Source organism: Colobus angolensis, unplaced genomic scaffold, assembly GCF_000951035.1.
Source record: "Colobus angolensis palliatus isolate OR3802 unplaced genomic scaffold, Cang.pa_1.0 Scaffold207, whole genome shotgun sequence".
NCBI lineage: Eukaryota > Metazoa > Chordata > Mammalia > Primates > Cercopithecidae > Colobus > Colobus angolensis.
In genome coordinates, this window is record NW_012115233.1 from 1,136,849 (window position 1) to 1,160,400 (window position 23,552).

A 23,552-nucleotide genomic window follows, 5' to 3' on the forward strand; every position below is an offset into this window, starting at 1 on the left:
TGGGTTCAAGCAATTCTCCTGCCTCGGCCTCCCAAGTAGCTGGGACTACAGGCGCGTGGCACCACGCCCTGCAAATTTTTTTGTGTATTTTAGCAGAGACAGGGTTTCACTGTGTTGCCCAGGCTGGTCTCGAACTCCTGAGCTCAGGCAATTTGCCCAGCTCGGCCTCCCAAAGTGCTGGGATTACAGGTGTGAGCCACTGCGTCTGGCCCATGACTTCTGTTTATGGGAGAGAAAGGCCACTGAGATTGTAAGTGGACATCAGGACTTGGATTCTGTTAAATGTAACACATTTATTTTTGTATTTCTGTACATTTTGTTTGTTTCAAAGTAGCTACAACTAAGAATGGACTATCCTCTCCTGCTTCTTTATAAAAGCCAAGTTTTTGCTTCTAGCTGGTCGAAGGTCCTGTAGGAGCTCATGTTTTTGTCAATCACTGAGGGTCATTTGAGACAAAATTTGGAGAAAATTTCTACCAAATCCTATTTGGACTGGAGCAAAAAGGTTTCAAACTACAGAAGCACCAAATAGGCCATGATAAAGAATAAATACCACCCACCCCGACCTGGCAAACGTGGGCTCACCCGAAAGTAGTGGAGCCTCAAGCCCAGGGAGATGTGGCTGCAGAATCCACTGAATAAATGTCTATTAAAAAAATCATAGCATCTAGGGGATATATACCTCTAAGCCCATTCTTCAATGGAGAACTACTTATGCACATAAGTAGTTTAAACAAAATTAGTGGAAAAACAGGGAGTTTAAGGGAGCAAGAGATCAGGTCTTCTGGGCTCACCACACATCAGGTGATTTAAGCTAAAAATGGCTTAAAATACCGCAATCACTTGAAACGCCTTACATAAACTGACCAGGAATCTGGGGCATTCGCGCTAGAGACAATTTTCTTCTCCTCAAGATAAGGGATGGGGAATTAGTCATAGGGTATTTCCAGATAATGTAGTTAACACCTCGTGTAATATTAGGTGGGCAGGGAGCTCTGCTCTCAGGACCAAAATTGCTCCTGCCAGCTCTCATAGGGAATGTGTGTATTTTTAAAGTCTGGGTAAGCACTGGTGAGTCATTTCCACAATACGCCTCCCTTCGGCGTGAAATGGGGCAAAAAGTGCCCCAAACAGCTGTTCGGTTATTTTCGCAGTGATTCATTCATTCATTCATCCTTCCATTCATTCATTCATTCACTCATCATGTGGTAACTGAACACCCCTGTATACCAGGCCCAGTGCCAAATCCTGGGGAGATGTGTGTGAATGAAATCTCATTTTCAAGGAGCTTATTGCCTGTTGGACATTTTAGCCTCTTCTCTTTAGTGCAATAAATAATTTGACAACTGAAAAAGATGTGAGGTTGTACCTGGTAAGGTCTCTATTGATCAAGGAAAGGTTTAGCATGGAGAGATTTCTCTTAAGGTGCCCGGGTATTCAGAAGCACCCCTAAAGCTAATTAGAGTGGCCCTCTGCTTACAAGTGGAGCCTTTCCCTCATTTCTGTTTTATTTCTTTTGCCTCTCACTTTTTATTTCCTTTGTGGAGTCCAGCCCCTTTGCTTATTCTCAGCGCAAAAGAGGCAGTAGAGTGAGAAGAACATGAACTTCAGAGCCCACCCATCCCTTTTCACATTTGAATCCCAACTCTGTCATTCACCAGCTGTGCATCCTTGGGAAAGTCACTTAACCTCTCTGAGCTCTAATTTCCTCACGGGGCTGCAGGACTGAGGTGAAGGACCTGCTGTCACTGGTACAGTGGCTGAGGAAAAAGGTGAATGAAGGAAGGGCCTCATTTTACTCCTGGTCTCCCATTCCTTTCTGCTACTTCTCTTTGGCTCCGCAACAGGAGACAGAAGTTTGTCTCCATGGCTGTGAACTACCAAAGAGTTGCCAATTCTCTACGGTCTTTGGCCTCTATGATCCCAAGGTCAAGGCCAGCACTTTCCATTCCATTAGACTTCATTCTCTTAGGGGTGCTTTCTGTGGGAATCTCCCAGTTCAGAGCAGAAAGCACAGGTTACGGAATCAGACTAAAGTTCATCTCCAAGTTCGATTCCCTCTGCATACAATTTGCTTACCCTGGGGGGCCCTGTAAAATGACGATAATAGTAAGCACCTCAGAGGCTCGCTGTAAGAAGTCTTTGTTGTCTGCACAGAAGCTCTCAGTGCTAAGCCTGGAACAGAGGAGACTTCAGTCGATGTAGGGCATCTCCCCAAACTGCTTTTATTCTTTATGCCTCACTGAAACTTGAATTGAGAAGCGGCTGGAGGAAAAACCTTTGCCACTGGGCAGTACTGCTGAGTTTTGTGACACAGGGATACCTTCTGCTCCCTTCTTCAGGGAGACCTCCGGGTATGAGAGTGCTGCTCACCCAGCAGAGGAGATTGAGTCCAGTCATCCATCTGTGTGGTCTCTGCGGATCAAGTACGCTTTTCATTTAACTTTTAAAAATATTGCACATCGACCCCACACACCTTTTCTTACTGCAGGTCACCTGGCCAGTAAAGACCCCAGTTGAGACCCCATTGGTTTGGAGGAAGGAGAGGAAAGTCTCCACTTAGGCAAAAACAATTTAGGATACCTGAAGATTGCAAAGCCCAGCTCCTCGCAAAGAGGTGGCAGCTGGGGAGAAGCTGAATCTGTAGACAGACGGGATTCTGGTTTAACAAGCTCAGGGACAAGAGAAGGCCCCAGTAACCTACAGAATTAACTAGCTCCTTGCCTTCTGTACAGCATGGTCTTTGGAGTCACAGGACATGAGTTTGAATCTCAGCTCTGCCACTTAGTAATTGTGTAGATTTGTGCACGTTGCTCAACCTCTCAGTTTTCTGTAAACTGGGGAAAATCATAGCAAATCTATTTCACGTGGTTGTTGTGAAGATTTGTATGTGTATGTACAAAAAGAGAAAGCTTAGAGCAGTGTGTAGCACTGCTACACTTATATAAATAAATATTATATAAGTGTAGCTCTAATGTGAGTCGTTACTTGTAGGGAACAACTATGTAAAAACCACACCAACAACGATTTGGAAAGGAAATAATTTGACCGGTCATTTTGTTTATGCAACAATTGAGTTGGTTTGATACATTTTTCCTTTGGCCTGCAAAGGAAATTTAAGCATTCATTCATTCATCCTCTTAGAGAAATATTCTCTGAGCACTACCGTGTGCCAAACTTTGGGTCGGATACCGGGAACCCCTCTCAGTGAGATCACAGTCTAACAGCACACACCCAACTATGAAATATAGACGGACTGTGAAAGTGAAGAAAGGTTCTGGTTATGAACGCACAGAGGAAGTGACGGCTGAACTTTGTAAGGACAAGTTGTTTAACGAGTTTCCTGGCCCATGTGAGATCTCTGTTCCGACGTTACAGGCAGCAGCGTGGGGCCTCACCTTACCTTTTTCCCACTTCCACCCTTCTCCACCCCCATTCAGTTCCCAGGCTCCCGTTGTGTGAACTGGCTCATTTCTCACTGCCTTTCTGTTCTGCAGCCCCCGCTCTGCTGAGTCAGGAGGTGCCACTTTCTCCATCTGCTTTCCATCGTCCAAAATTTTTGTTGATGTTTCTTGATCACTGAGTTAAATATTTTTTTCCCCGTATTATACTTCTAACAGAGTTTCTGGAGAGAGTGCAGACAAAAACGCCTGAATTGAATCTACCATGTCTAAGCAGACACTCCCAGAGTCTACGCTTTTTTCCCCCATGCCGTACTCCCCAAACTAAAGGATGAGAAAGAACCATGCAGGCAGAATGAGATGGGTAGATGCTACTGCTAATGCTGTCACTTCTACTACCACCACCACTGCTGTCATCTGCTGAGGATGGATTATATGCCTGTTCCACATCAGAACATTATGCGTATGGTGTGATTTGGTCATTCTGGGTGGCTCAAGTGTGAGCATACCCATATCTCACATTTACGGAGGAGAAGACAGAGGCTCAGAGTGGTTATGTATATTTCTCTTAAGTCCACCATCTATTGTTTGTTGTAGGTTGGGTAACCCAGGAAGCAGAGTCTGCAACTGAGATTGGCATGTAGGAAGATTACTGGGGAATGATCTAGAATCCACACCTGTAAGGGGATGTAGCAAGCAGGGTGGGGTGGAGGGAGGATTGAGCTGTGCTGTGGGAGATGCGAATACTCCAGTCAATCCCAAGGAAACTCTGAAGCTGGGTGATTCTTCAGGGATGTAAGGAGGTCAGGAAGTCATTGATGTGGGCTGCCTCCTGGAGTGGGTGTTGCTTTGGTAGGCAGTTCACTTTGGCTGAGGGCAATTCCTGAGGAGGGACTGGTACAACAGCCTAGCATCTAAGGAAATGAGTGCCTGCTGGCCCAGAATGGGGGATGTCAGCAGCACACTACAGTATCCACTACAGTGTCTTGGGCTTGCTCTGAAGCCATGCCTCTCTAACTTCAGGGTATATTCATGTAAGTGAGGAGCAGGGATGGGGGAAAGGGAGAAGGTAAAGCTACAGAGGTAAGCCAGCTTATCTAGACCAGTAGCTAGCTCCTTGTGAAGGAATGACAATGATAATGGTGAAGTCAGATTCGAGAAGTGTGTTTTGCGGAAACACTCAGGGAGTGTGGTGCATAGAATCCTAGCACAAGATCAGTGACTGGGTGAGTTTGACATTCTAGATGCAAATGTGTCAGGAATTACGGTTGCAAGGGGAAAGAACATCTTAGTTTTTCATTTCCTGTGTCATTGTTTCTCTTTCTTATTTGGAAATGCTGTTTCTCTCACATGGGAAAAATTTGGTTATCTCAGGTGGTAAAGATGCCTTTGTTTAAAATATTCTTCTGTTAGTGGGGACAATAATATTACTAATTTCCAGGACAGACTCTTCTCATGCAGTTTACTCAGTAGGAACCTGTTTGCACGTTCATTTGAGGAAGTGTCAAAACCAAAAGTAGCTTCGAGGTTTGGCACCTTTGATAAAGTTACAGAAGTGCAGTGTGAGCAAAAATCATCCTCTTCTCTGTTCTTCACCTGTTGGTGAACAGTGAGAGACCCAGGTGAGAGACTCGGAAATTATACATGTACATTGTATATTATGTATATACAACATACATTGTGTATTATACATATGCAAATTATTTGTTATAACCTGTAAATTTCACAGTGAGAGACCAAGTTGAAAAATAATTAAAATTCACAAGTCTCCATCATTCTGTCCTCCAGGTACCCCAAGCTGGCTTGGGTTTATATCAGTTTGAACTGAGGGACCTTCAGCTTAGGAACATGTGCTCTGTGTGCTGGAAGCTGCTGGAGGCCCCAGGGTTATATCTGCTCACTTAGGTTTATGATACTGGGCAAAAGGAGAAAATTCTGAGTCTATTTGGACCCAATTTCCATTAATGCCTGAGAAATAATTTAAATCCCAAGATTTCCAATCCCATAAGCAGCCCTAGCCTCTCTTCTCCTGATACTCCACATACTAAGTCTCATTCCTTCTTCCCACACTCTCCAGTTCTCATCCTCTATACTGCCTCCAGCCCTGCAAAGGGATCCAGACCCTGTCTCCCTCAGTGAGCGACTTCTTCTGGGGAAGCCAAATTATTTGTTATAACATGTAGATTTCACTTGTAGAGATGTTCTGTTTTCAAGGATACAGAGCTCAAAGGGAGCACAATTCCCTGGAGAGCCAGGGAAATAATGAAGTCTGAGGTCAGGCAGATCTCGATCTGAATCTTGGCAATGCATTTCGGGAGTTCTGTGTAACCCTGAGCAACTTTCAGTTCCTTGAACTTCAGTCTCCTCATCTCTAAAACGGGGTTATTATCTGCCTGCAGAGGTGCTGCAGTATTAAATGAGGCAATGTTGCAAAGTTTCTAGAGTGGTATTTAGGCCTCATTATTGACTCAGTACATAGTAGGAAGTATAGTTACCTTGGGCCAGGGGAGCTACCTGAGTGGAGTCAACTTTTACATTACAGGAACCAAGTTGAAACATGGTTAAAATTGACAAGTGTGTCCCATTCTATCTTCCAAGTACCCTAAGCTGCTTTGGGTTTATACATTCCCACAGTGCCTGCCACGTCCCAATGGTTTTATGACCTTGAGGTCCTGAGCTGTTTTGTCATATCTCATGATCTTCCTCAAAAACTCTTACAGCTTTATTCCACAGGTCATCACCAAGGGACTGCTGGAACAGGACCACAGCAGCTGCCAAGAGCTGCGTGTGTACGTTTCCTCCCAACTCTGCATTCAGTTGATAGCTTGAAATGGGTTATGGTGAGAGTATTTATACCATGGGAATTGGCAGATACTGTGAATCAAACCCACCCCCAGCACCGTCCCCCTCCAGTGAGCCAGTTTTTAAACATTTACTAGTACACCACTGTCACCAACCCTGCTTTTTACACAAGTGTCCTTTAAGCAAAGCAATTCATGGGAAAGTAAATTTTAATTTTCAGACCGTTTCATTAGATTCCTCACTGCCAGACATGGGTGGTTGTGGTGATAATCTGGGCTTTTTGATCACTTTAAAACGGTGGTTCTGTAATGCCAGAAAACATCACTGGGTAATTTATTTATTTGTTCCCAATGTTTCCTATGGATTGTATTGAAAACACAGACACCCAGGACCAAGGGTAGTATTCATCCCACCATGATGATGGGAAGCGGCTGATGCGTGGACTCCAGGGATCCTGTGTCCTGATAGAAGGCTCTCACTTTCCAATTAGCAGGAAGTTATGTTTCTCAGCCCCTAGGAAAGCATAGGGGTTAAGGAGAACTCAAATCTGGGGCAGTTCTAAATCTGCCCGTATGTGCCTAACAGTTTAAATCAACTGGTCATGTACCAAAATCTGGGGAACAAGAGAAGCTTTAGAAAATGGGCTGGGCGTGGTGGCTCATGCCTGTAATCCCAGCACTTTGGGAGGCCAAGACAGGTGAATCACCTGAGGTCAGGAGTTGTGGAGATTAGCCTGGCCAACGTGGTGAAACCCTGTCTCTACTAAACACACACACACACACACACACACACACACACACACACACAAGTGAGCTGGGCATGGTGGCATGTGCCTGTAATCCCAGCTACTTGGGAGGCTGAGGCCGGAGAATTGCCTGAACCTGGGAGGCAGAGGTTGAAGTGAGTTGAGATTGTGCCACTGTACTCCAACCTGGGCGAGAGAGAGACTCTGTCTCGGAAAAAAAAAAAAAAGAAAAGAGTAAAATTAAAAACAAGTAAAGAATATAAGTCGTCCCCCACTTTTTTTGCTCCTTCATGGGGATGGCTGCATCCTCTGCTCACTGGTTTGAGGTTGAAGTAACCAACATATGTAATCACCCTGTTATTGTTTTTCCATGGGCAGTTGAAGCCCTGGCCTCCACTGCAGTTTTAACGTCACACCCAAGAGTCTGAGGTACCCCTTGATGGAGCAATGTAACTAGAGACATTAATCGTACCACTGGCTAAGCGACAAATGCATTGTGAGGGTCTGATTTCTGTGGCTCAGGATGCTTAGTAGCAGTGGGGTCGAGGGCATGGACGACACAGGTCCATATTCGCCTACCCCTACTTAGTAGCTGTGTGACCTGGGGCCGGTTTCTTAACATTTGGGACTTTCGATTCCACATTGGTTAGATGGAAATATTATAATATTATAATTATTGTAAATAGTACCCGTCAAACGGTTAATGTGAACCAGGAACCCTCACAAAATGTTTGCTATTGTTTGCTGTTGAAAGGTCACTATGATGATGGCCCAAAATCTAGTGAACTGGAGGTATGCTATGTTCCCGCGTTGCTTCCTATGAACATGTTCCTGTTTATTACAGCACAGTTGTTGAGACTGGGTGTCGAGAGCCATGTGATTTGATTCAGCTCCTAACTCTGTCACTTGCTCTTTGACCTAGGCAAAAAACTCTGGGCTTCAGTCCCCTTTTTATTTTACTTTTCAAGATGGAGTCTCGTTCTGTCACCCAAGCTGGAGTGCAGTGGCGCAATCTTGGCTCACTGCAACCTCCACCTCCTGGCTTCAAGCGATCCTCTTGTGTCAGCCTCCCAAGTAAGTGGGACTACAGGTGTGCACTACCACGCCTGGCTAGTTTTTGTATTTTTAGTAGAGATGGTATTTCACCATGTTGGCCAGGCTGGTCTCGAACTCCTGACCTCAAGTGATCCACCTGCCTTGGCCTCCCAAAGTGCTGAGATCACAGCTGTGGAGCCATGGTGCCCGGCCTTCCCTGTCTTTAACTGGGGATAATGTGTGCAGAATTCCCCCTAAAGGATCTGTCATGCATAGGGTGGACCCTCACAGAAAGCATTAAAGATACACGAATCTCTTAGCAGGAGGCTGCCAGGTGGCACAAAATCAAAACTGAATCAAAGAGAATTATGTGATGAAGTCATTTACTTGCTTGAGACTCAGTTTTCCTATTAATACAGTGAGACTGTACTCACTTTGTGGGCTCTTGGAAGAGTTCAGCTAAAATTCTCCACCTTGCCACCTAGAACGTGCCACAGAAGGTATCCTGGCCCCTGCATGGGATTCATACAGGAAAAGGACTGCCTTGTAAAGTAATTTGATTAGGGATCCAGAGGGTGTACTGGGAGAGGACAGATTTTCAACCCCTTGACAATTCAAGGGCGAGCTCCACAACTGGCTTGTGTTCCTCACTGACACCTCCCTGGGTAGCAAGGTGCATTTGTGCGCCTTCCCTTTGCCAGGCATTTCTAAGAGGATGAATCCTAACAGGTGTGGCAGCCAGAGGGCGGGGGGAAGGAAAAGAATAAGATGTTCCTTGGTGTACCCCATTGTCATGAGTTAATCATTTCTCTAAACTGTGGGGGTGGAGAGTTCCAACTTCAGTCGGCTTGTCATGAGACTGCCCTGGTGGTTGCTGCCGGATGACCCACAAATGCCAAGTCCCTAACCTGAGCCCTGCCAGCCTTCAGGACCTCCTCTGCATGAAGAGCAATTTGCAGAAGAGAACACTGTAGGGAAGGCACCGTAGACCTCTTCTGGGCTGTACTGTTCAAAATCACATGACATCCCCCAGAGACCTGGTGGGAAGCCGGGGATTTAGGCCCTAGAAATGGAGCTCAGAAAGGAGGAGAAAGGTCCCTGATGGTCTGTGGAGAGGGGCTTGGCCATCAGAGGGATCAAATGGCTCCGGCAGGAAATACGTGTATCCCCTTCTCAGATCTGAGGCCAGATTTTCAAATGTATGCATGATTCTGGGGTGCTACAAAGGGTATAGAATATGGAGTCAGAACATTACACACCAACAAGAATATGGGTTTTGAACCCAGACCTCAGTTTGAATCTGAGTTCCAGCACTGCCCCGTTGCTTGGCCATCAGTGACTTCACCTCCTTTAGCCTCTGTCTCCACTCACTACAGTAACACCTGCCTGGTGGGAAGTGAGGCTTTTGTGAGAATCAGAAGTAATAATAGGTCCTTGGCACTTAAGAGACTCTCAGTGACCAGCAATCATGACCACCGTCGTCGTTTTTTCTGGCCATTACAGTTGGGATTAGACTAATCGTCCCTAAGCAGCTATTAAGCCTCACACTCCTGGGACAAAGACATGAAAAACTCAGGATGATTTGGAAGGGAGATCTAGAAATGGTGAAAGGACTGACGAGTGCCTCTGTGTGTATATTGTACCTGGGCTCGGTGATCTGGCTAAAGGAGAGGTACTGGGGCCAGGTGACAGCAAGTCTCTATATGGCAGGCCCACAAAATGGAGGTGCAGGCTTCATCTGTACTTTGATGCGTATGTTTCCTTCTTTAAACTTGTAATAATCAGTTATAGCGGCTTTAAACTTGTAATAATCAGAGTTATAGCTGCTTTTGAACTAGTACCTGTTGTGTGCCCAGGAAATGGCCAAATGTTATCACTCATCCTTACAAGAACCACATGAAGGGTATATTATTATGTCCACTTTCCAGATGAGGAGACTAAGGCTCAGTGGCTTGTCACAGGTGTTAAAGACAGGATTCCAATGTAAGGACTTCTGGCTTCAGCACAGGGGATATTCCTACCATCCCACATTGCCACCCCATCTGCAAAAATAGCTGGATCTTTCTTCCTCCTGCTGCTTCTCAGTTCCCTCCAGGACTGAAGAGATGATATTGATTCTCGCTTGAGAGAGGTTAGAAAGGGCCTCTCCTTTCCCTAGCTGAACAGAGAGCGTTTCTTTTTTCTTTTCTTTCTTTTTTTTTAATGGGAAACTTACAGGGAATAAGATCTGTTTCTCCACTTGCTTTGCAAGAGAGTTGGATTTGTACACGTTGCCTGAGCTGGCTCGGTTTTCTAAAGACCTAACTTTGCAGCATTCTTCAAGGGCTCCAGAGAGTCCCTTGTGCCATCAAATTGAGTTTGGAAACTTCAATAAAAAAGTCCCGAAGGAAACTGTCAATTAATGCATTTACACTGAAGCATCATACTTGGGAAAAACATCTTCAAACGCAAACGCTGTTTTCCAACCATTAAAAAGTTTATGCGCTGCTTGGTTTCCATGGATACCTGAGGTAATAGCCTCCTTCCTCTCATTGAAGAGTAAATGTTGCTCAGTTACTTTTTTCCTTTTCTTTTTTTTTTTTCACTTTTGTCTTTCAGACTTTTTTCTTCCATCCCTATTTATGAAAACAAAAAGATAACTAAATTGAAACCTGGCAGTGTAATTTGTCAGAGGAAGGCAGCCTGTTTTATAAGCTCAGGTGATTTCATTTTTGCTCACCTGTTTATTTCATGACACTTGCAGGAAAGAGAAGGAGAATTGTCATTTGATCAGATCATTTCCATGCTCCATCAAACACACAAATTAAAAAGGGAAATGTTATCAGTCTTTAAAAAGAGTCTTGATTGTGTATAGAGCAGAGATTGGCAAACTATGGCCTGCCGGCCAAATTTGGCCCACTGCCTACTTTTTATAAATAAAGTTTTATTGGAATACAGACATGTTCATTGGGGTAGACATTGTCTGTGGCCACTTTCACAACAATAGCAGAGTTGAGTGATTGTGCCAGACATTATATAGGCCACAGAGCCTAAATTAAACTTAATCTCTGGCCCTTTGCAGAAGTAGTTTACTGACCTATTACATACGGGAAAGAATGAGGTCTTCGGTGGCATTTAGTAGTGTTGTCACTTTTGTCATTGGTCTTGATCTGACTCAGTCTCTGTATTGTTGAGATGGAAATGATGGGACCCTCAGTAGTGTTTTGAGATACAAGGCACACAGTAAGGGAACAACAAATAGGAATTACATTCCATCGAGATTCTTTTGCTAGAAGGATGCAAAGAAACCTATTTTGTGATTCTAGATGTTTTTCAGGAAACCCAAAGAAAGTATGAAAAAGCCCAAGCCAAGTAGTTCCACCACTGTTCCCGGGCCTGTGTGTGCTGCGTGTCTTTCCTGGGAGAAGGTCAGAGCTGGAGTGGGGCACTCCATTCCGGCAAGACAAGGCAAACAATAGAAGCCACAACAGTCTAGGAAGAAATCTTTAATTTCTATTCAGCTTTAAAGAGTTTGAGAGAGTTATTTCCCCTCTGTTAACAAAGGAGTTCAAATACATGCCTTCATATTATAAAAGTACCTGAAATTGCCTAGAATTGCAGCATGCATAGCTTGTTAGTATTTACATATATTTACATAGGGAAACAAGAGAAAGATCTACAGTTATTTACAGTCTACGTAGGGGAAGAGGAAGGCAGCCTAATTGTATTTCCTAAAATACAGTAGATGAGTAGTCAGCACATGCATATTTAGATATTTGCATGATAGAATGCAAACTTTAAAAAGACATACCTTTGTAACTTTCTATGCTAAGGTGTTGCATAATCAAGGTTAATTTTTTTTTGTTTGTTTTGTTTCTAGTCTATTTGCATCAAGTGCTTTAAAATGTTAACACCGAGGCAGAATTATTTACCCGGGCAATTAAAGCAACAGCATACACGATCATTTCCTACTAACTAGCAACACGCTGCTGGTGAATGAAATATCTATTGTTTCTCATTACCCATCGACCACTGTGAAGAGATCTCTCTCTGTAAAGGCAGTACCTAAGCTATCACCATTAATTATGGAAGTAATATAAATGAGATGCTCTCCACAGTATGTTCTAAATGAAATATTAACAAGGCCAGTGTCTTGGAGCCTGAGAAATGGTCTGTTCCAGTGAGCTCTCTATGGAAATCCACTCACCTAACGCAGACATGCCCGATTTGAAATAGCGGGGCTGGACATTGGGGGCCTGCCTGTGAGATCTGAATGATTGCAAAGTACATCCTCTTAATTTGTTTCTGGAAGGCAGAGTTAAGAGTTAATTCCTTACCATGATGTGGCCGTAGCAGAGACCTTGTGTTTTTTTTTTTCCTTCAGTGCTTTTTCAGGACTATGTTATAGAATACTTAAGGGGCATATGTGCAAACGAACTGTCAACCTTAAAATCTAAACAAACAGCTTGTTTGTGGTTTGTCCTGAAATCCTACCTGCTCACAAAACAGCCAGCTACTTGGTTTTCTAAAAGACGTAGAGCCATTCTGTGCAGAAGAAGGGAAGGGGGAAGCTGTTTGTTTCACCTGTACTATGAAGATATTCTTTGCGCTATTAGAACTGAGCTCATTAATTCTGCCTGTCAATAATTTCAAAGGCTTATTTCAGTGTACATGGCGAATACAGATGCATACATTTATACGCAGTACACGAGCTAGCAATAACCATAACAGAGGTTAAAGAAGTAGAGTAAAAATGTAAAATGTTTCAAATAAACATACACTAAATATCTTCTTTGATCTCTTATAAACACTCAGCAGTCCTTCAGCACGGGCATCAAGGTGGCCGAGTTGGAAAATTTCAGTGACATGCCATCAGATTTGTTCCATGTAGAAGGATGACACTATCAGTTAGATGCTTATTTTGGTGGCAAATTTTTTTTTTTTTATGTTCTAGGGTACATGTGCACAACCTGCAGGTTTGTTACATGTGTATACATGTGCTGTGTTGGTGTGCTGCACCCATTAACTCGTCAATTACATTAGGTATATTTCCTAATGCTATGCCTCCCCCCTCCCCCCACCCCACAACAGACCCCGGTGTGTGATGTTCCCCTTCCTGTGTCCAAGGGTTCTCATTGTTCAATTCCCATTTGGTGGCAAATTTCTATGGCACTTCCGCTTGGCCATTTCAAACTAACCATGGAAGAGTGGATACCCCAATGCAATTTTTCATCCCCATTCAAAAAGAAACTTCTTGGAGCAGGCGGCATCAGAGGGAATGCCCAGGGAATTCTTCCATGCATATAAGACATCGTCGACAATACCTTCTCTTAGTTCTAATGAAACAGCTCTCAGGTCCAGTCAGTTCTAGAACACTTGGGGCAGGCACAAATGGAAGATGGAACAAGCGTGCATGCAGTCACCCACATGGATTGCTCTGAAGCCATTTCTTTTTCCTTCCCTTGTTAGGGGTACCCTCACCCCAACCCCAGCAAAGCATGTCTTGGGTCTCACAATAACAGCAGGTCTCAGGAAAGTAAAATAATTCTGAATGTTACGACTCGTCCCTTTTAAGACTAGACATCAATCTGTCACAGATCCTTTGGAACGTTGATGGCAAGAATTGTGGAACATGGAGGAGGTATGAAAAAGGCTTCATTCATTTCATGGAAAAGCTCAGAACAGTTTGTCAACTTGGAAACACAGGCCCTGACAGCGTACCAAGGTCACCCTGCCCTTCAATCCTGCTGATAGCCCAAGTTAACATCCTCCCATGCCTTGGCCTTCCCAGAACAAACATGGCTTTGGACGCCTTTGGAGGGTTGGGACTGGCTGCCTATTTTTCTCTAAAACTTAAGTTTTAGGAAAGAATTCTTTCCAGCTTTCCATCCTGAACCTGCTGGTCTCCAGGCTCGTTCCTGCAAATATTTCACAGAGGAGTAAGAGCCACATTCTTGCTGGCTTTCCAACTCATTCTACTCTCGTTTTCAAGTGAACCTCTTAAAACTCCTTAGTGATCTTGCAAGAAATTCATGTCTTTTGTCAGGGAGAATGGCGTGGCCTTTGTATGATACTTCCCTTTAGCCAGACTCGGATTTGGGGGCATCATATTTGGGATACCTGCATGGCTAACAGGAAAGGCCCCAGGACAGCTCACAGGTTCTCTCTGAACAGAAGCCTGTGAACACGTGGCTGTCATTTGAAAGCTGCATGGCACTCTTCCCCCGCATGCATTTCTCTCAAGGTGTCCCTTGTAATTTGTGGTTGTGGTCTGTGCTTGAACCTGTTGCATTTATGGTGATGGGCTGGCACTTCACTCTGTGCCACGGCCATCGTGCCCCCTTCAGACACTGTCCCCAGGGTCACTTGGGAAATGACACTGTTGACCTGTCACGGGAGAGGCAACCGAAAAGGAGTCTGAGGTTTTTCTACCTTTGTGAACCTGTTTCTAGCAAAGAAACTTTTTTCCTTGTGGGCAAAAGATGAATATCCAAACACATCATCCACGTCTATTTTGTTAGGGAGGGCATGTTCTCTTCTGGAGGGCTGAGAGCTGGAATGGGATCGAAATGGATCCTCCAGAACACTTTCTCACACTTTTAAAGCCTGAAAACAAACATTTGCTTTCCTGATCATCTTCACTGTTGCTGTTTGGGAAATTGAGCACATTCCTCTTCTATGATAAAGGTTAAGGTACAGCCTGTGAGTTAGCAAAACTCCCAAAGGCTTAGGAAGAAAGTTACATTTCAATACCTACAGGAAGCATTTGCATGTATCTAGGCCTGGATTGTTGAAAGCCTTTGTGGGAGTCAGGAATGACTTTGTGAGGAATCACTGGAGGAGGGGCAGTACGCGGGGTGGATCAGTATTTTCTCTGCGAACCTAATGAAACATGTTGGAACCCGCACCTGCATGCGTGGGAACTGATAAGATGGAGATTGTGTCCATTTCACTTGTTTGGGATGTCCGTGGTTTGAAAAAATTCTATCGTCAAAGAGTAGGTTCCTTAGTTCGGCAAATCTGGCACCTGGAGATGGCATTTTGAATCGGATAACCGTTTTAGTAAGGGTCACTTGCTGTCGGATCATCCGAGGTGGTGCTGAGTCTTCACTTTCGTTCATCCAAGTGGATATCATTTCAATTTAGCTCCCTAAATCAACAATGGAAAAAAAAATCTTTTAATATTTCTCAGGCGAACACACGACAGCCCACACATTTCATTTTAGGCCACGTTAGGGCATCACCTCGTGGCCAGACGTGGCCTGGCTGAGAAGGCGGCAGAAAGGCCATAGGAAGCCAGAGCCCTGTGAGAGACATCGATGAGGAAATGGGCTACGTGCAAATATTTGTGTCAAATATTTGGGGAGCAGGTTTCATGTAGCAATGGACACGGAGTCTGAAGTCACTCAGTCTACGTGATTATCTGTGTGGCTTTGGACGAGCTGCTTTTGATCTCCGATACCGAGTAGGCTTCTCTATAAAAGGGAATACAGTCCCTGGCTCATAGAGCTGTGTGAGGGTTAGATGGCAATGCTTACCAAGCTCTCTGCACAGAGTCTGGCGAATCGTAACCTCTCAATAAACGCTAGTCCTTGTGGTCACTTGAATAGTCCTCGTTGGCTGCAACTCACTGAAAAAGCCGGGCAGTTTGCAGAGCTGAGGTCTTTGGAGTAGACATCTCTGCTCTCTTCCGCTCCTTCCCATCATTTTGGTGGAAGTTGGCATGTTCGTTGGTTACCACTTATTCCAAACTGAATTGTATAATTTCATTACAGAAGTATCACGGTGGAAGAAGAGGGTGACTTACTGGTGCGGTCACCGAGCCAGGGAGGCCCATGAGCCTCATTCCTGTAGAGGCTGCGTTACTTTATGAACTAATGGAAGTCGTGGCAAATGTGTCCCCTAAAAAGATTGCTCTTGGACAGCGAGTAGGGAACACATGGCCTTGTGGAGCAGTTTGCTTTCATTTGTGTTTCCAGAGATTGAAGTTGTAATTGTTTGTGAGGAATGGCTGTATCCCAGTCGCCGAGGTATCTGGACATGACCTCTACACCGTTCTGGGAGAGTGGTTATAGACTCCTCTGGGGGAAGAGTTACTGGGAGACAGGGAATGGATGGCCATCCATTCCACCCATGACATGAGGGCTCACCCCCTCATCTCCACCACAGTAGCTCTCTGATAAATGATTCTGTGCCTAGTGTTGTATTCAGAGAGTCACTGGATAAGGTGGCTGGCTTTGCATTTGGAAAGTGTTTGCTTTACCCAACAGACACCAGATGAGGAACAATGGAAGTAGGCAGGGTTTGAAGAGGTACATGTCTTTCCTTTTAGCCAAACCTGCTCACTTCCGATCACCTTTGTCCTGGGATTTTAGTCGTGGAAACACTGCTCGCCTTCAAAAGGGCTGTTCTCCTTCCCTGCCCTTGGTGTTCCAAGCCTAATCTAACTTCTAGGGTGTGTTCCTTTCATACCTCTACTTTTTGCATAAGTGGATTAATTCAGCCTTGGCGGTGCCGTGTCCCTGTAAGAAAGCGATCTTAGAACATCTACTCTCTCGCAATCATTGAATATATAGACAGGCCATGATAGTGTGTCTATTTCTTATATATCTCACAGTGAAGTACTTTAAGACAGGAATCGAGTCTTTCTTTTAAATAAGCATGCATTTTAAAATAGAAAAACCTGAAAACAAAACCTTGCGTAACATGTGTCCCTGTATTATATTAGAGTACTAACCAATGCATTACAAATATCAATATGTGGGTTTTTTTTCTTTGCCGTATATTGTTTATCAGAAACCTCTGTACCGTTTCCTTTAAAGGAGTCAATATTCATTTGTATTCTGTGCTGACAACTATAAATTGATGGCTAGCGGTTATCAAATGAATGTTGATGAAAAGCAGCTACTTAACATTTTCATCCCAACACCGAGTTTTGGAAGCATGGATAATTTAGATCTGAGGGCCTCCACTATAAATAAACAGCAACTGCTTTCTATAATCCCACCTTTCTGTAGTTGAAGATTGTGCTACAAATCTGACAAATGATTTTTGAAAGAGAATGATGAATCCTTATTACCAAGATACTCTTAACTTAATCCCAAACAAGAGTCCTGGGTAATTTTACATACACTATCAAGATTGATTGCACAGTTCTCCTCTGGCAGCTCACAAATGTTTTGACTAGATAGGAAATGGCATTCGGGCATGATTAAAGATTGTAGTGGGCTTCCCAGAAATTCTCAGTCCTGCGTCGTCAACACCCTAACTCATTGCCGTTGCTGCGGGATAGACACACCTCCCCCATTTCCCATGATTAGCTACCGTATACAATCTACAGACTTCTGATAAATGATTCTCAAAAAAAAAAAAAAAAAATCTTTTAGGGGAACCCGTAGCTCCAGCCAGTTGTTTGTATGTCAAAGTAGTATTATTTTATCACAATGCATCAGTAAGCAATGGTGACAACTAGCAAGGCATTGCTTCGGATATTTTATAACAGAGTTGTTAACATTATTTCCTTTAGATGACTCTTTCGTCTTTTCTGCATTATGAACTGATGCCCCCAAAACTGGTATGAAAGTCATCTGATGGTGATTGAAGTGCTCCTTAAAAACGTTTTTTTTTAATCGGTTTAAAAATGCTTTCTCTTGTATCGGCAGTACCGGCTTGTTTACTCTTGAGATTTCACTAATGTGGCTCGGTCTTGTTCTGATGATATGCAGACCGAAAAGCTGATGAGCCAAAAATGAGAACTTGTTACTAAACTATCGTCACATCTGATCATATAAAGATGTCACTCAGAGGTTGCCATTGGTACAGCTGAAAAGAGCATTCTCCAAGAGACCAAAGGGGTGGCGTGCATGGGATCCACAAGATATTGTTACTGCTTAGTTAATTGTCCAGCAAGGGAGGAAAGTAGAGTGAGTACCCATCAGCACGAAGCATGAATCTGAGAAGGAGAATTTGCGAATTTTTGGAGTAGAGAAGGTGGTGTTTGCTGTCGGATGCCCCTCCTGTGTACTGTATTCTACAAAGCCAGGGCCACTTGTGATGGAATTTAGATAGTAAATCACCCCAAGCGTAGAGGCAAAGGAATCAAAGCCATCTCCGGATAAAAAGTTAGGTTTTTCCAAAATGTATGACTCTCAGCATTGTAAGCAAATGTAGGTTGGCATGAAATGAAGCCAGTTGTAATTGCCTTTACATTCCATGGAAGGAACAGGTAGGTCCCCAGCTCCTGCATCAATGGCATTCTGAATCAATGGGACTGCAGGATTTCTTTGCAAAAATACCATTCCAATAATGCAAAAGTACAATGTGATATCATTACAGAAGGTCATAGTGGCAAAATATTTTATCAGGTTAGTAAGAATTCTGCATTTTGCTTTCCCAAGTGGACTGCTTTGGTTTTTCCTCACAATTGGCAGAACAGTGAAAGGCCAGTCGGTCATACGACTGAATGCTGAATAGTGTAACCATTGTGGCAGAGGGGATGGGAGGCTGGACTTGAAATGAGTGAGCTGGATTCTCCCACCACTCAGGAGTTAAGGGCAAGTCACTTGGCCGCTCTGATGGTTTGGGCAGCTGCCAAGTAAAATGGAAATCTATGACAGATATCTGGAAGTTGATGCAAAACACCATCTCCACCAGAACTCGCCTAAGATTCCAGACCAAATTGATATTTGGCTCCAGTTAGCTGGATGAGCATCTCCATTCTCCAATTTGTTTTAGAGGCCCTTCTGCTTCCCTTCTCCCCACATGGGATGCAGTAGAGCCAGATAAACCACTTGAACTTGTTTAGATAAATGTGCCAGGTGCTAAGCTCAGGGTTATTAGGAATAATAATTCAGTGAAAGGAAATTTGGATGACATGAACTCATTTCCATTAGACTTGAGCCACACAGATCAATGGGAAAAGAAACAGCTGAAGCCAGGATAGAATCCAGGATAATATCTGGCTCTTTGGAGTGGGCATGGTAATGGAAGGAGATTGGGGAGGTAACAAACCAGTTGCTATTTAATTAAGTTCAAGTCATGTCAAATTCAGGACCAATGGGGCTTGGCCAGTATCGTCAAGCAGCCAGTTATTATCAAAACTCAAGTCTTCGTCTCACTCACGGGCCCCACCCTTCCCAGAGATTTGACCAGTTTTCAGACCAACTCCAATGTGACTACATACCCTGACACTGAAGAAGCTAAAACCAAACAAACCCAAGTCTGCCGTGTGGCACGTTCTTCACATCATAACACCTTTCTCGGGACCCTAGTTCTCAGAATGGACCCGGCTCTCCCAGGGATCCTGGAATGCAAGCACAGTGATTGTAAGCAAAACCATTTGAGGGAAACTCCTCCAGTAAACACCATTCATGGTCACAATGTAAACCCTGCAGGGGCAGAAAATAAGCTTTGCGTGGGGTCAGAAAGCTCTTTCCCCCACAATCACAGTTCCTTACTGTGTTCCTAGTAATGGCGACCTTATCTTTAGTTACCTTTTCGGGTCCTCTCTCGCAACCCCTCTCCCTATCAGCTGCAAATTAGTGGATGCAGTTAGAGCTGTGAAACACATAAATAATCATAAGATGCCAGATAAACTGTATTGGTTTTAAATTAGAGACGTGCCAACCATGTCTCCCTTTGAACAGCAGCCTATTATTTTTAATTATGGCTTGCAAAGCAAAGTGATTTCTTGCCCGCTTTACAGCATCCCTGACAGTATTGTCAGTTTGGATGATGTGATGCCCCATCAGTGCACACATCCCTAGCCCCAGCCCCAACTGTTACTCAAAAGGTGAATGAAAGTCATCAGTTGCACTCTTTGCAACTTACATTTTGAAGTGGGCTGGGAAGAAATGTACCCCCTTACCCATGATCCCATTGTAAATCTGGGACAAATACGACATTTAGAAAAAGGTTTTCACTGTATCTGTATGAATTAATAAATGTGTTATGTATTTGTGCTAGGTATGGATGTATGGTGAGGAGTATGTGTGTGTGTGTGCATTAAATGTTTTAACACAGCATTGCCCATCCTTCCCCTAGCAGCACCGTGGGCAGAGCAGAAAGGGATGATCTGTGGGTTTTCTACCTGATGGACCATAATTAAGAGTGGTTGGTTGGTCAGAAGATTCTTCAAACGATTGCTATCGAATTACATTATAGATACATGGAGAAGTCGAGGGCTTGGGTGAATTTGTTCTTGCACGTTCAGAAGGTACCATCTTTTCCTCTGCGTGGAAGAGGCGCCTGCCACGACGTATTGATATGTGTATTTCTTTTCCAAGCCTGTTCCTATATGAGGTGTCAAAAGTCACACCAGCTTTACAAGCGGAGTTTATGAACTCGTTTTTCCAGGATACTCACATTATGCTTTTTACAGTCATGTGCTTTCAGCCCAGTACCCTTTGCTGTGCCAAGATCCAGCTGAAACTGAACCACGAGGGGGAGGCTCGCTAATGCCCAGGCAGTTGAAATGATGTCATTTCATTGTTCCTTTTCTTAAAACTTTTGTCTTTCTTCTTGGATTTCCAGCAACAGGGAGCTGCCACCACCGTGTACTGTGCTGCTGCCCCAGAACTGGAGGGTCTGGGAGGGATGTATTTCAACAACTGCTGCCGCTGCATGCCCTCGCCAGAAGCACAGAGCGAAGAGACGGCCCGGGCCCTGTGGGCACTCAGTGAGAGGCTCATCCAAGAACGGCTTGGCAGCCAGTCTGGCTAAGAGGAGCTCGGAGCGGATGGGCGCAGACACCCGCCTTGTGTGTCCCCGCTCACGCAAGTGCCAGAGCTGGGCTCCTTCCAAATGTCCCTCCAACACAGATCCGCAACAGTGAAGGAAATAAGAGCAGTCACAACAGAGTGAAAAATGTTAAGTACCAATGGGAAGCAGGGAATTCCTGGGGTAAAGTATCACTTTTCTGGGGCTGGGCTAGGCCTAAGGTCTCTTTGCTTTCTGATGGTGGCCTGTTTGAAAGTATAAGACCTGGCTGGTATGTAGGTTCCCTATCTCCCTGGAGAAGCACCAGCAATTGTCTTTCTTTTACTGTGGAATAGCCTGAGGTCCCGTCGTCCCATCCAGCTATCACCACGGCCACCACTGCAGCCAGGGGCTGGCTTTCTCCTACTTAGGGAAGAAAAAGCAACTGTTCACTGCTCCTTGCTGCAATGATCCAGGAGATAATTGTTTCATTCATCCTGACCAAGCCCGAGCCAGTTTAGCAACTGCTGGGGAGACAAATCCCAGAACCTTGTCCCAGCCAGCCAGGATGGCGGTGACACCCAGACGGAGTAGAATACGCAGAGCTACCAGGTGGCAAAGTACTTGTCACAGACTCCCTCGCCAATGCTATACAAAAAATTCTTTGTAACACATTTTTCAGATCATTCCTTACATACCTTGAGAGGCAGGAAGGGAAGCGTGTGTACTTAAGAATACACAGGATCTTTTGGGGGGCGGAGAATAAAAAGTTAATCCCTCTGTCCGTCAGTCACAGTCTCAGTTCTGTTGCTTTCACATACTGCTTAAACTTCCTGCCGTGCCTCTCATCCTATGCTTAATAAAAGAACATGCTTGAAGATGATCACCTGAAGTTTGTACCGTTTCTTTAAATGTTTCAGTTTTTTTGTTTTTGTTTTTTTTTTTAGAAAAGAAATCTAGAGGAAAAATAAAGCGCTTCTCGTAGATGCCAGGAAAACACGATTCTTGTTTCTTCTCTGAGTTTGTGTTTTGTTTTTGTGCTTTGTGGCTGTCCGTGGGCCAAGTTGTCTCACGCGATTAGCATGCCAGCATCATATTTTCTGTTAAAGAAAGAAAAGAAAAATGACTATTGTTTCATTTCACCTTAAGATGTTTTGTTATTACTTACAGTGAGTTATTTTAGTCCTCAATGGTCTGCTCCCCTATAATTAGCAAGTACTTAGTGATTAGTGGGTATCTCTATGTTTGAGAATGGGAGCTGTGCAGAGGCTCTTCTCTGCGCATCCCATCTCATGGACACCATGGTTTCCAGCCCGTTCCAGAAAGCACATGAGTCCACCCTGGCAAGACAGAGAGAATGCTTTTGCTGAAATACCAGGAAGGTGTGGAGGCTGGATGTCACTGTTCCCCCTCCTGATAATGGCAGCTTCAGGCCAGGCACTGTCATGAACTTCTGTGCCTTTGCATCTGTGGTGCACAGCAGTCAAACAAACAAACACCATTGCTCTCCAGTGGCCCATATCCTGGCCACATCTTCCCATCTGGCTATAGTCTCCCTTACGTAATCCTTATTACCACAAGACCTTTGAAACTATGAATCAGATGAAGTCACTTTTCAGACATTATTGTCATTTGCAAAAGCAGCCATCAGAACTCCACTCTCAGCGTCTACACCTGGAGGGGATTACCCCTCCCATATGACCTCTGACTTTGGCCATGTGACTGGCCTTGGCCAATTTGGAAAGTGCTGTGCGCTGGGGCTTGCCTTTCCTTGCTGCTCTTTGGAACCCTGCAACTTCCATCATAGGAACAGCTCCAGGGCTAGCCTGCTGGATGACGAGAGACATGTAGTGGCACCCAGAACGGACATCCAGCAGTTAGACATGTGAGTGAGGCCATCCCAGACTATCCAGCCCTAGCTGTGCCAATTCAGAGAAGAAACTCCACAGTTACCTCACAGCACTGCAAAATACAGTAAAAGTTTGTTATTTTCAGCCACTAAGTTTCAGGATTACTTGTTACTCAGCAAACACTCAGCAAAAGCTAACTGATGCAGCTTTTCAGCACACTAAGTTTAATTTTTTTTTTACCCTAATTCTCTTATAATTTGGTCTCCAGCTACCTCTCTAATCTCAACTTCCAGCACTTTCTCCTCATCCACTGGAAGCCACTCTAGTCTTCCTGTGTTCCTCAAACACACCAAGCAGACTCCCAACTCAAGGGCTGCATATTTGCTGTTTCCTCTGCTGAAACACTTTCTTTACAGAAACCAGGATGCCTTTCTTCCTTACTGATTTTTGGTCTCTGCTCACATGTTATCCCTGTCTTCATAGTGTCATTCCATTCCCATTCCACTCCATTTTTTTCCCACAACACTTAATATTATCGTACACATTACGTGTCTCTTTTCTCTGTCTACCCCCTGTAAGAGAAACTCCATGAAATTTGTCTGCTTTCTTCACAATTTGGCCGCAGTACCTTGAACTGCTCCTGTCACATAGCAGACTTAACAACCACTGAAAGAATGATTCTTCGTGACTAGGCTTTATGTTCATGAAAATAATTTCCATCATTGTGACAATGATCTCGAGCCACACACTGTGCTAAGCAGGCTACACTATTACCACTGTCACCCAGGCTGCAGTACAGCGGCGTGATCTCGGCTCACTGCAACCTCCACCTCCCGGGTTCACGCGATTCTCCTACCTCAGCCTACCAAATAGCAGGGATTAGTCACACACCATCACACCTGGCTCATTTTTTTTTTTGTATTTTTAGTCGAGACGGGGTTTCACTATGTTGGCCAGACTGGTCTGGAACTCCTCACCTCAGGATCCACCTGCCTTGGCCTCCCAAAGTGCTGGGATTACAGGCATGAGCCACTGTGCCTGGCT

The 23,552-nt window shown here is 44.4% G+C and overlaps 1 protein-coding gene across 1 annotated transcript in view; it reads left to right on the top strand.

Annotated features, from left to right (window-relative positions):
- The window catches only part of WWOX (WW domain containing oxidoreductase), a 1,140,828-nt gene extending 1,119,289 nt beyond the window's left edge, over nt 1–21,539 (top strand). Inside the window, exon 9 of the mRNA XM_011942139.1 lies at nt 20,494–21,539. Within this exon, the coding sequence (XP_011797529.1) occupies nt 20,494–20,682 (189 nt within the window). The 3' untranslated portion in view covers nt 20,683–21,539. The remainder of the gene's footprint in view (nt 1–20,493) is intronic.
- The last annotated feature ends 2,013 nt before the right edge of the window (nt 21,540–23,552 follow it).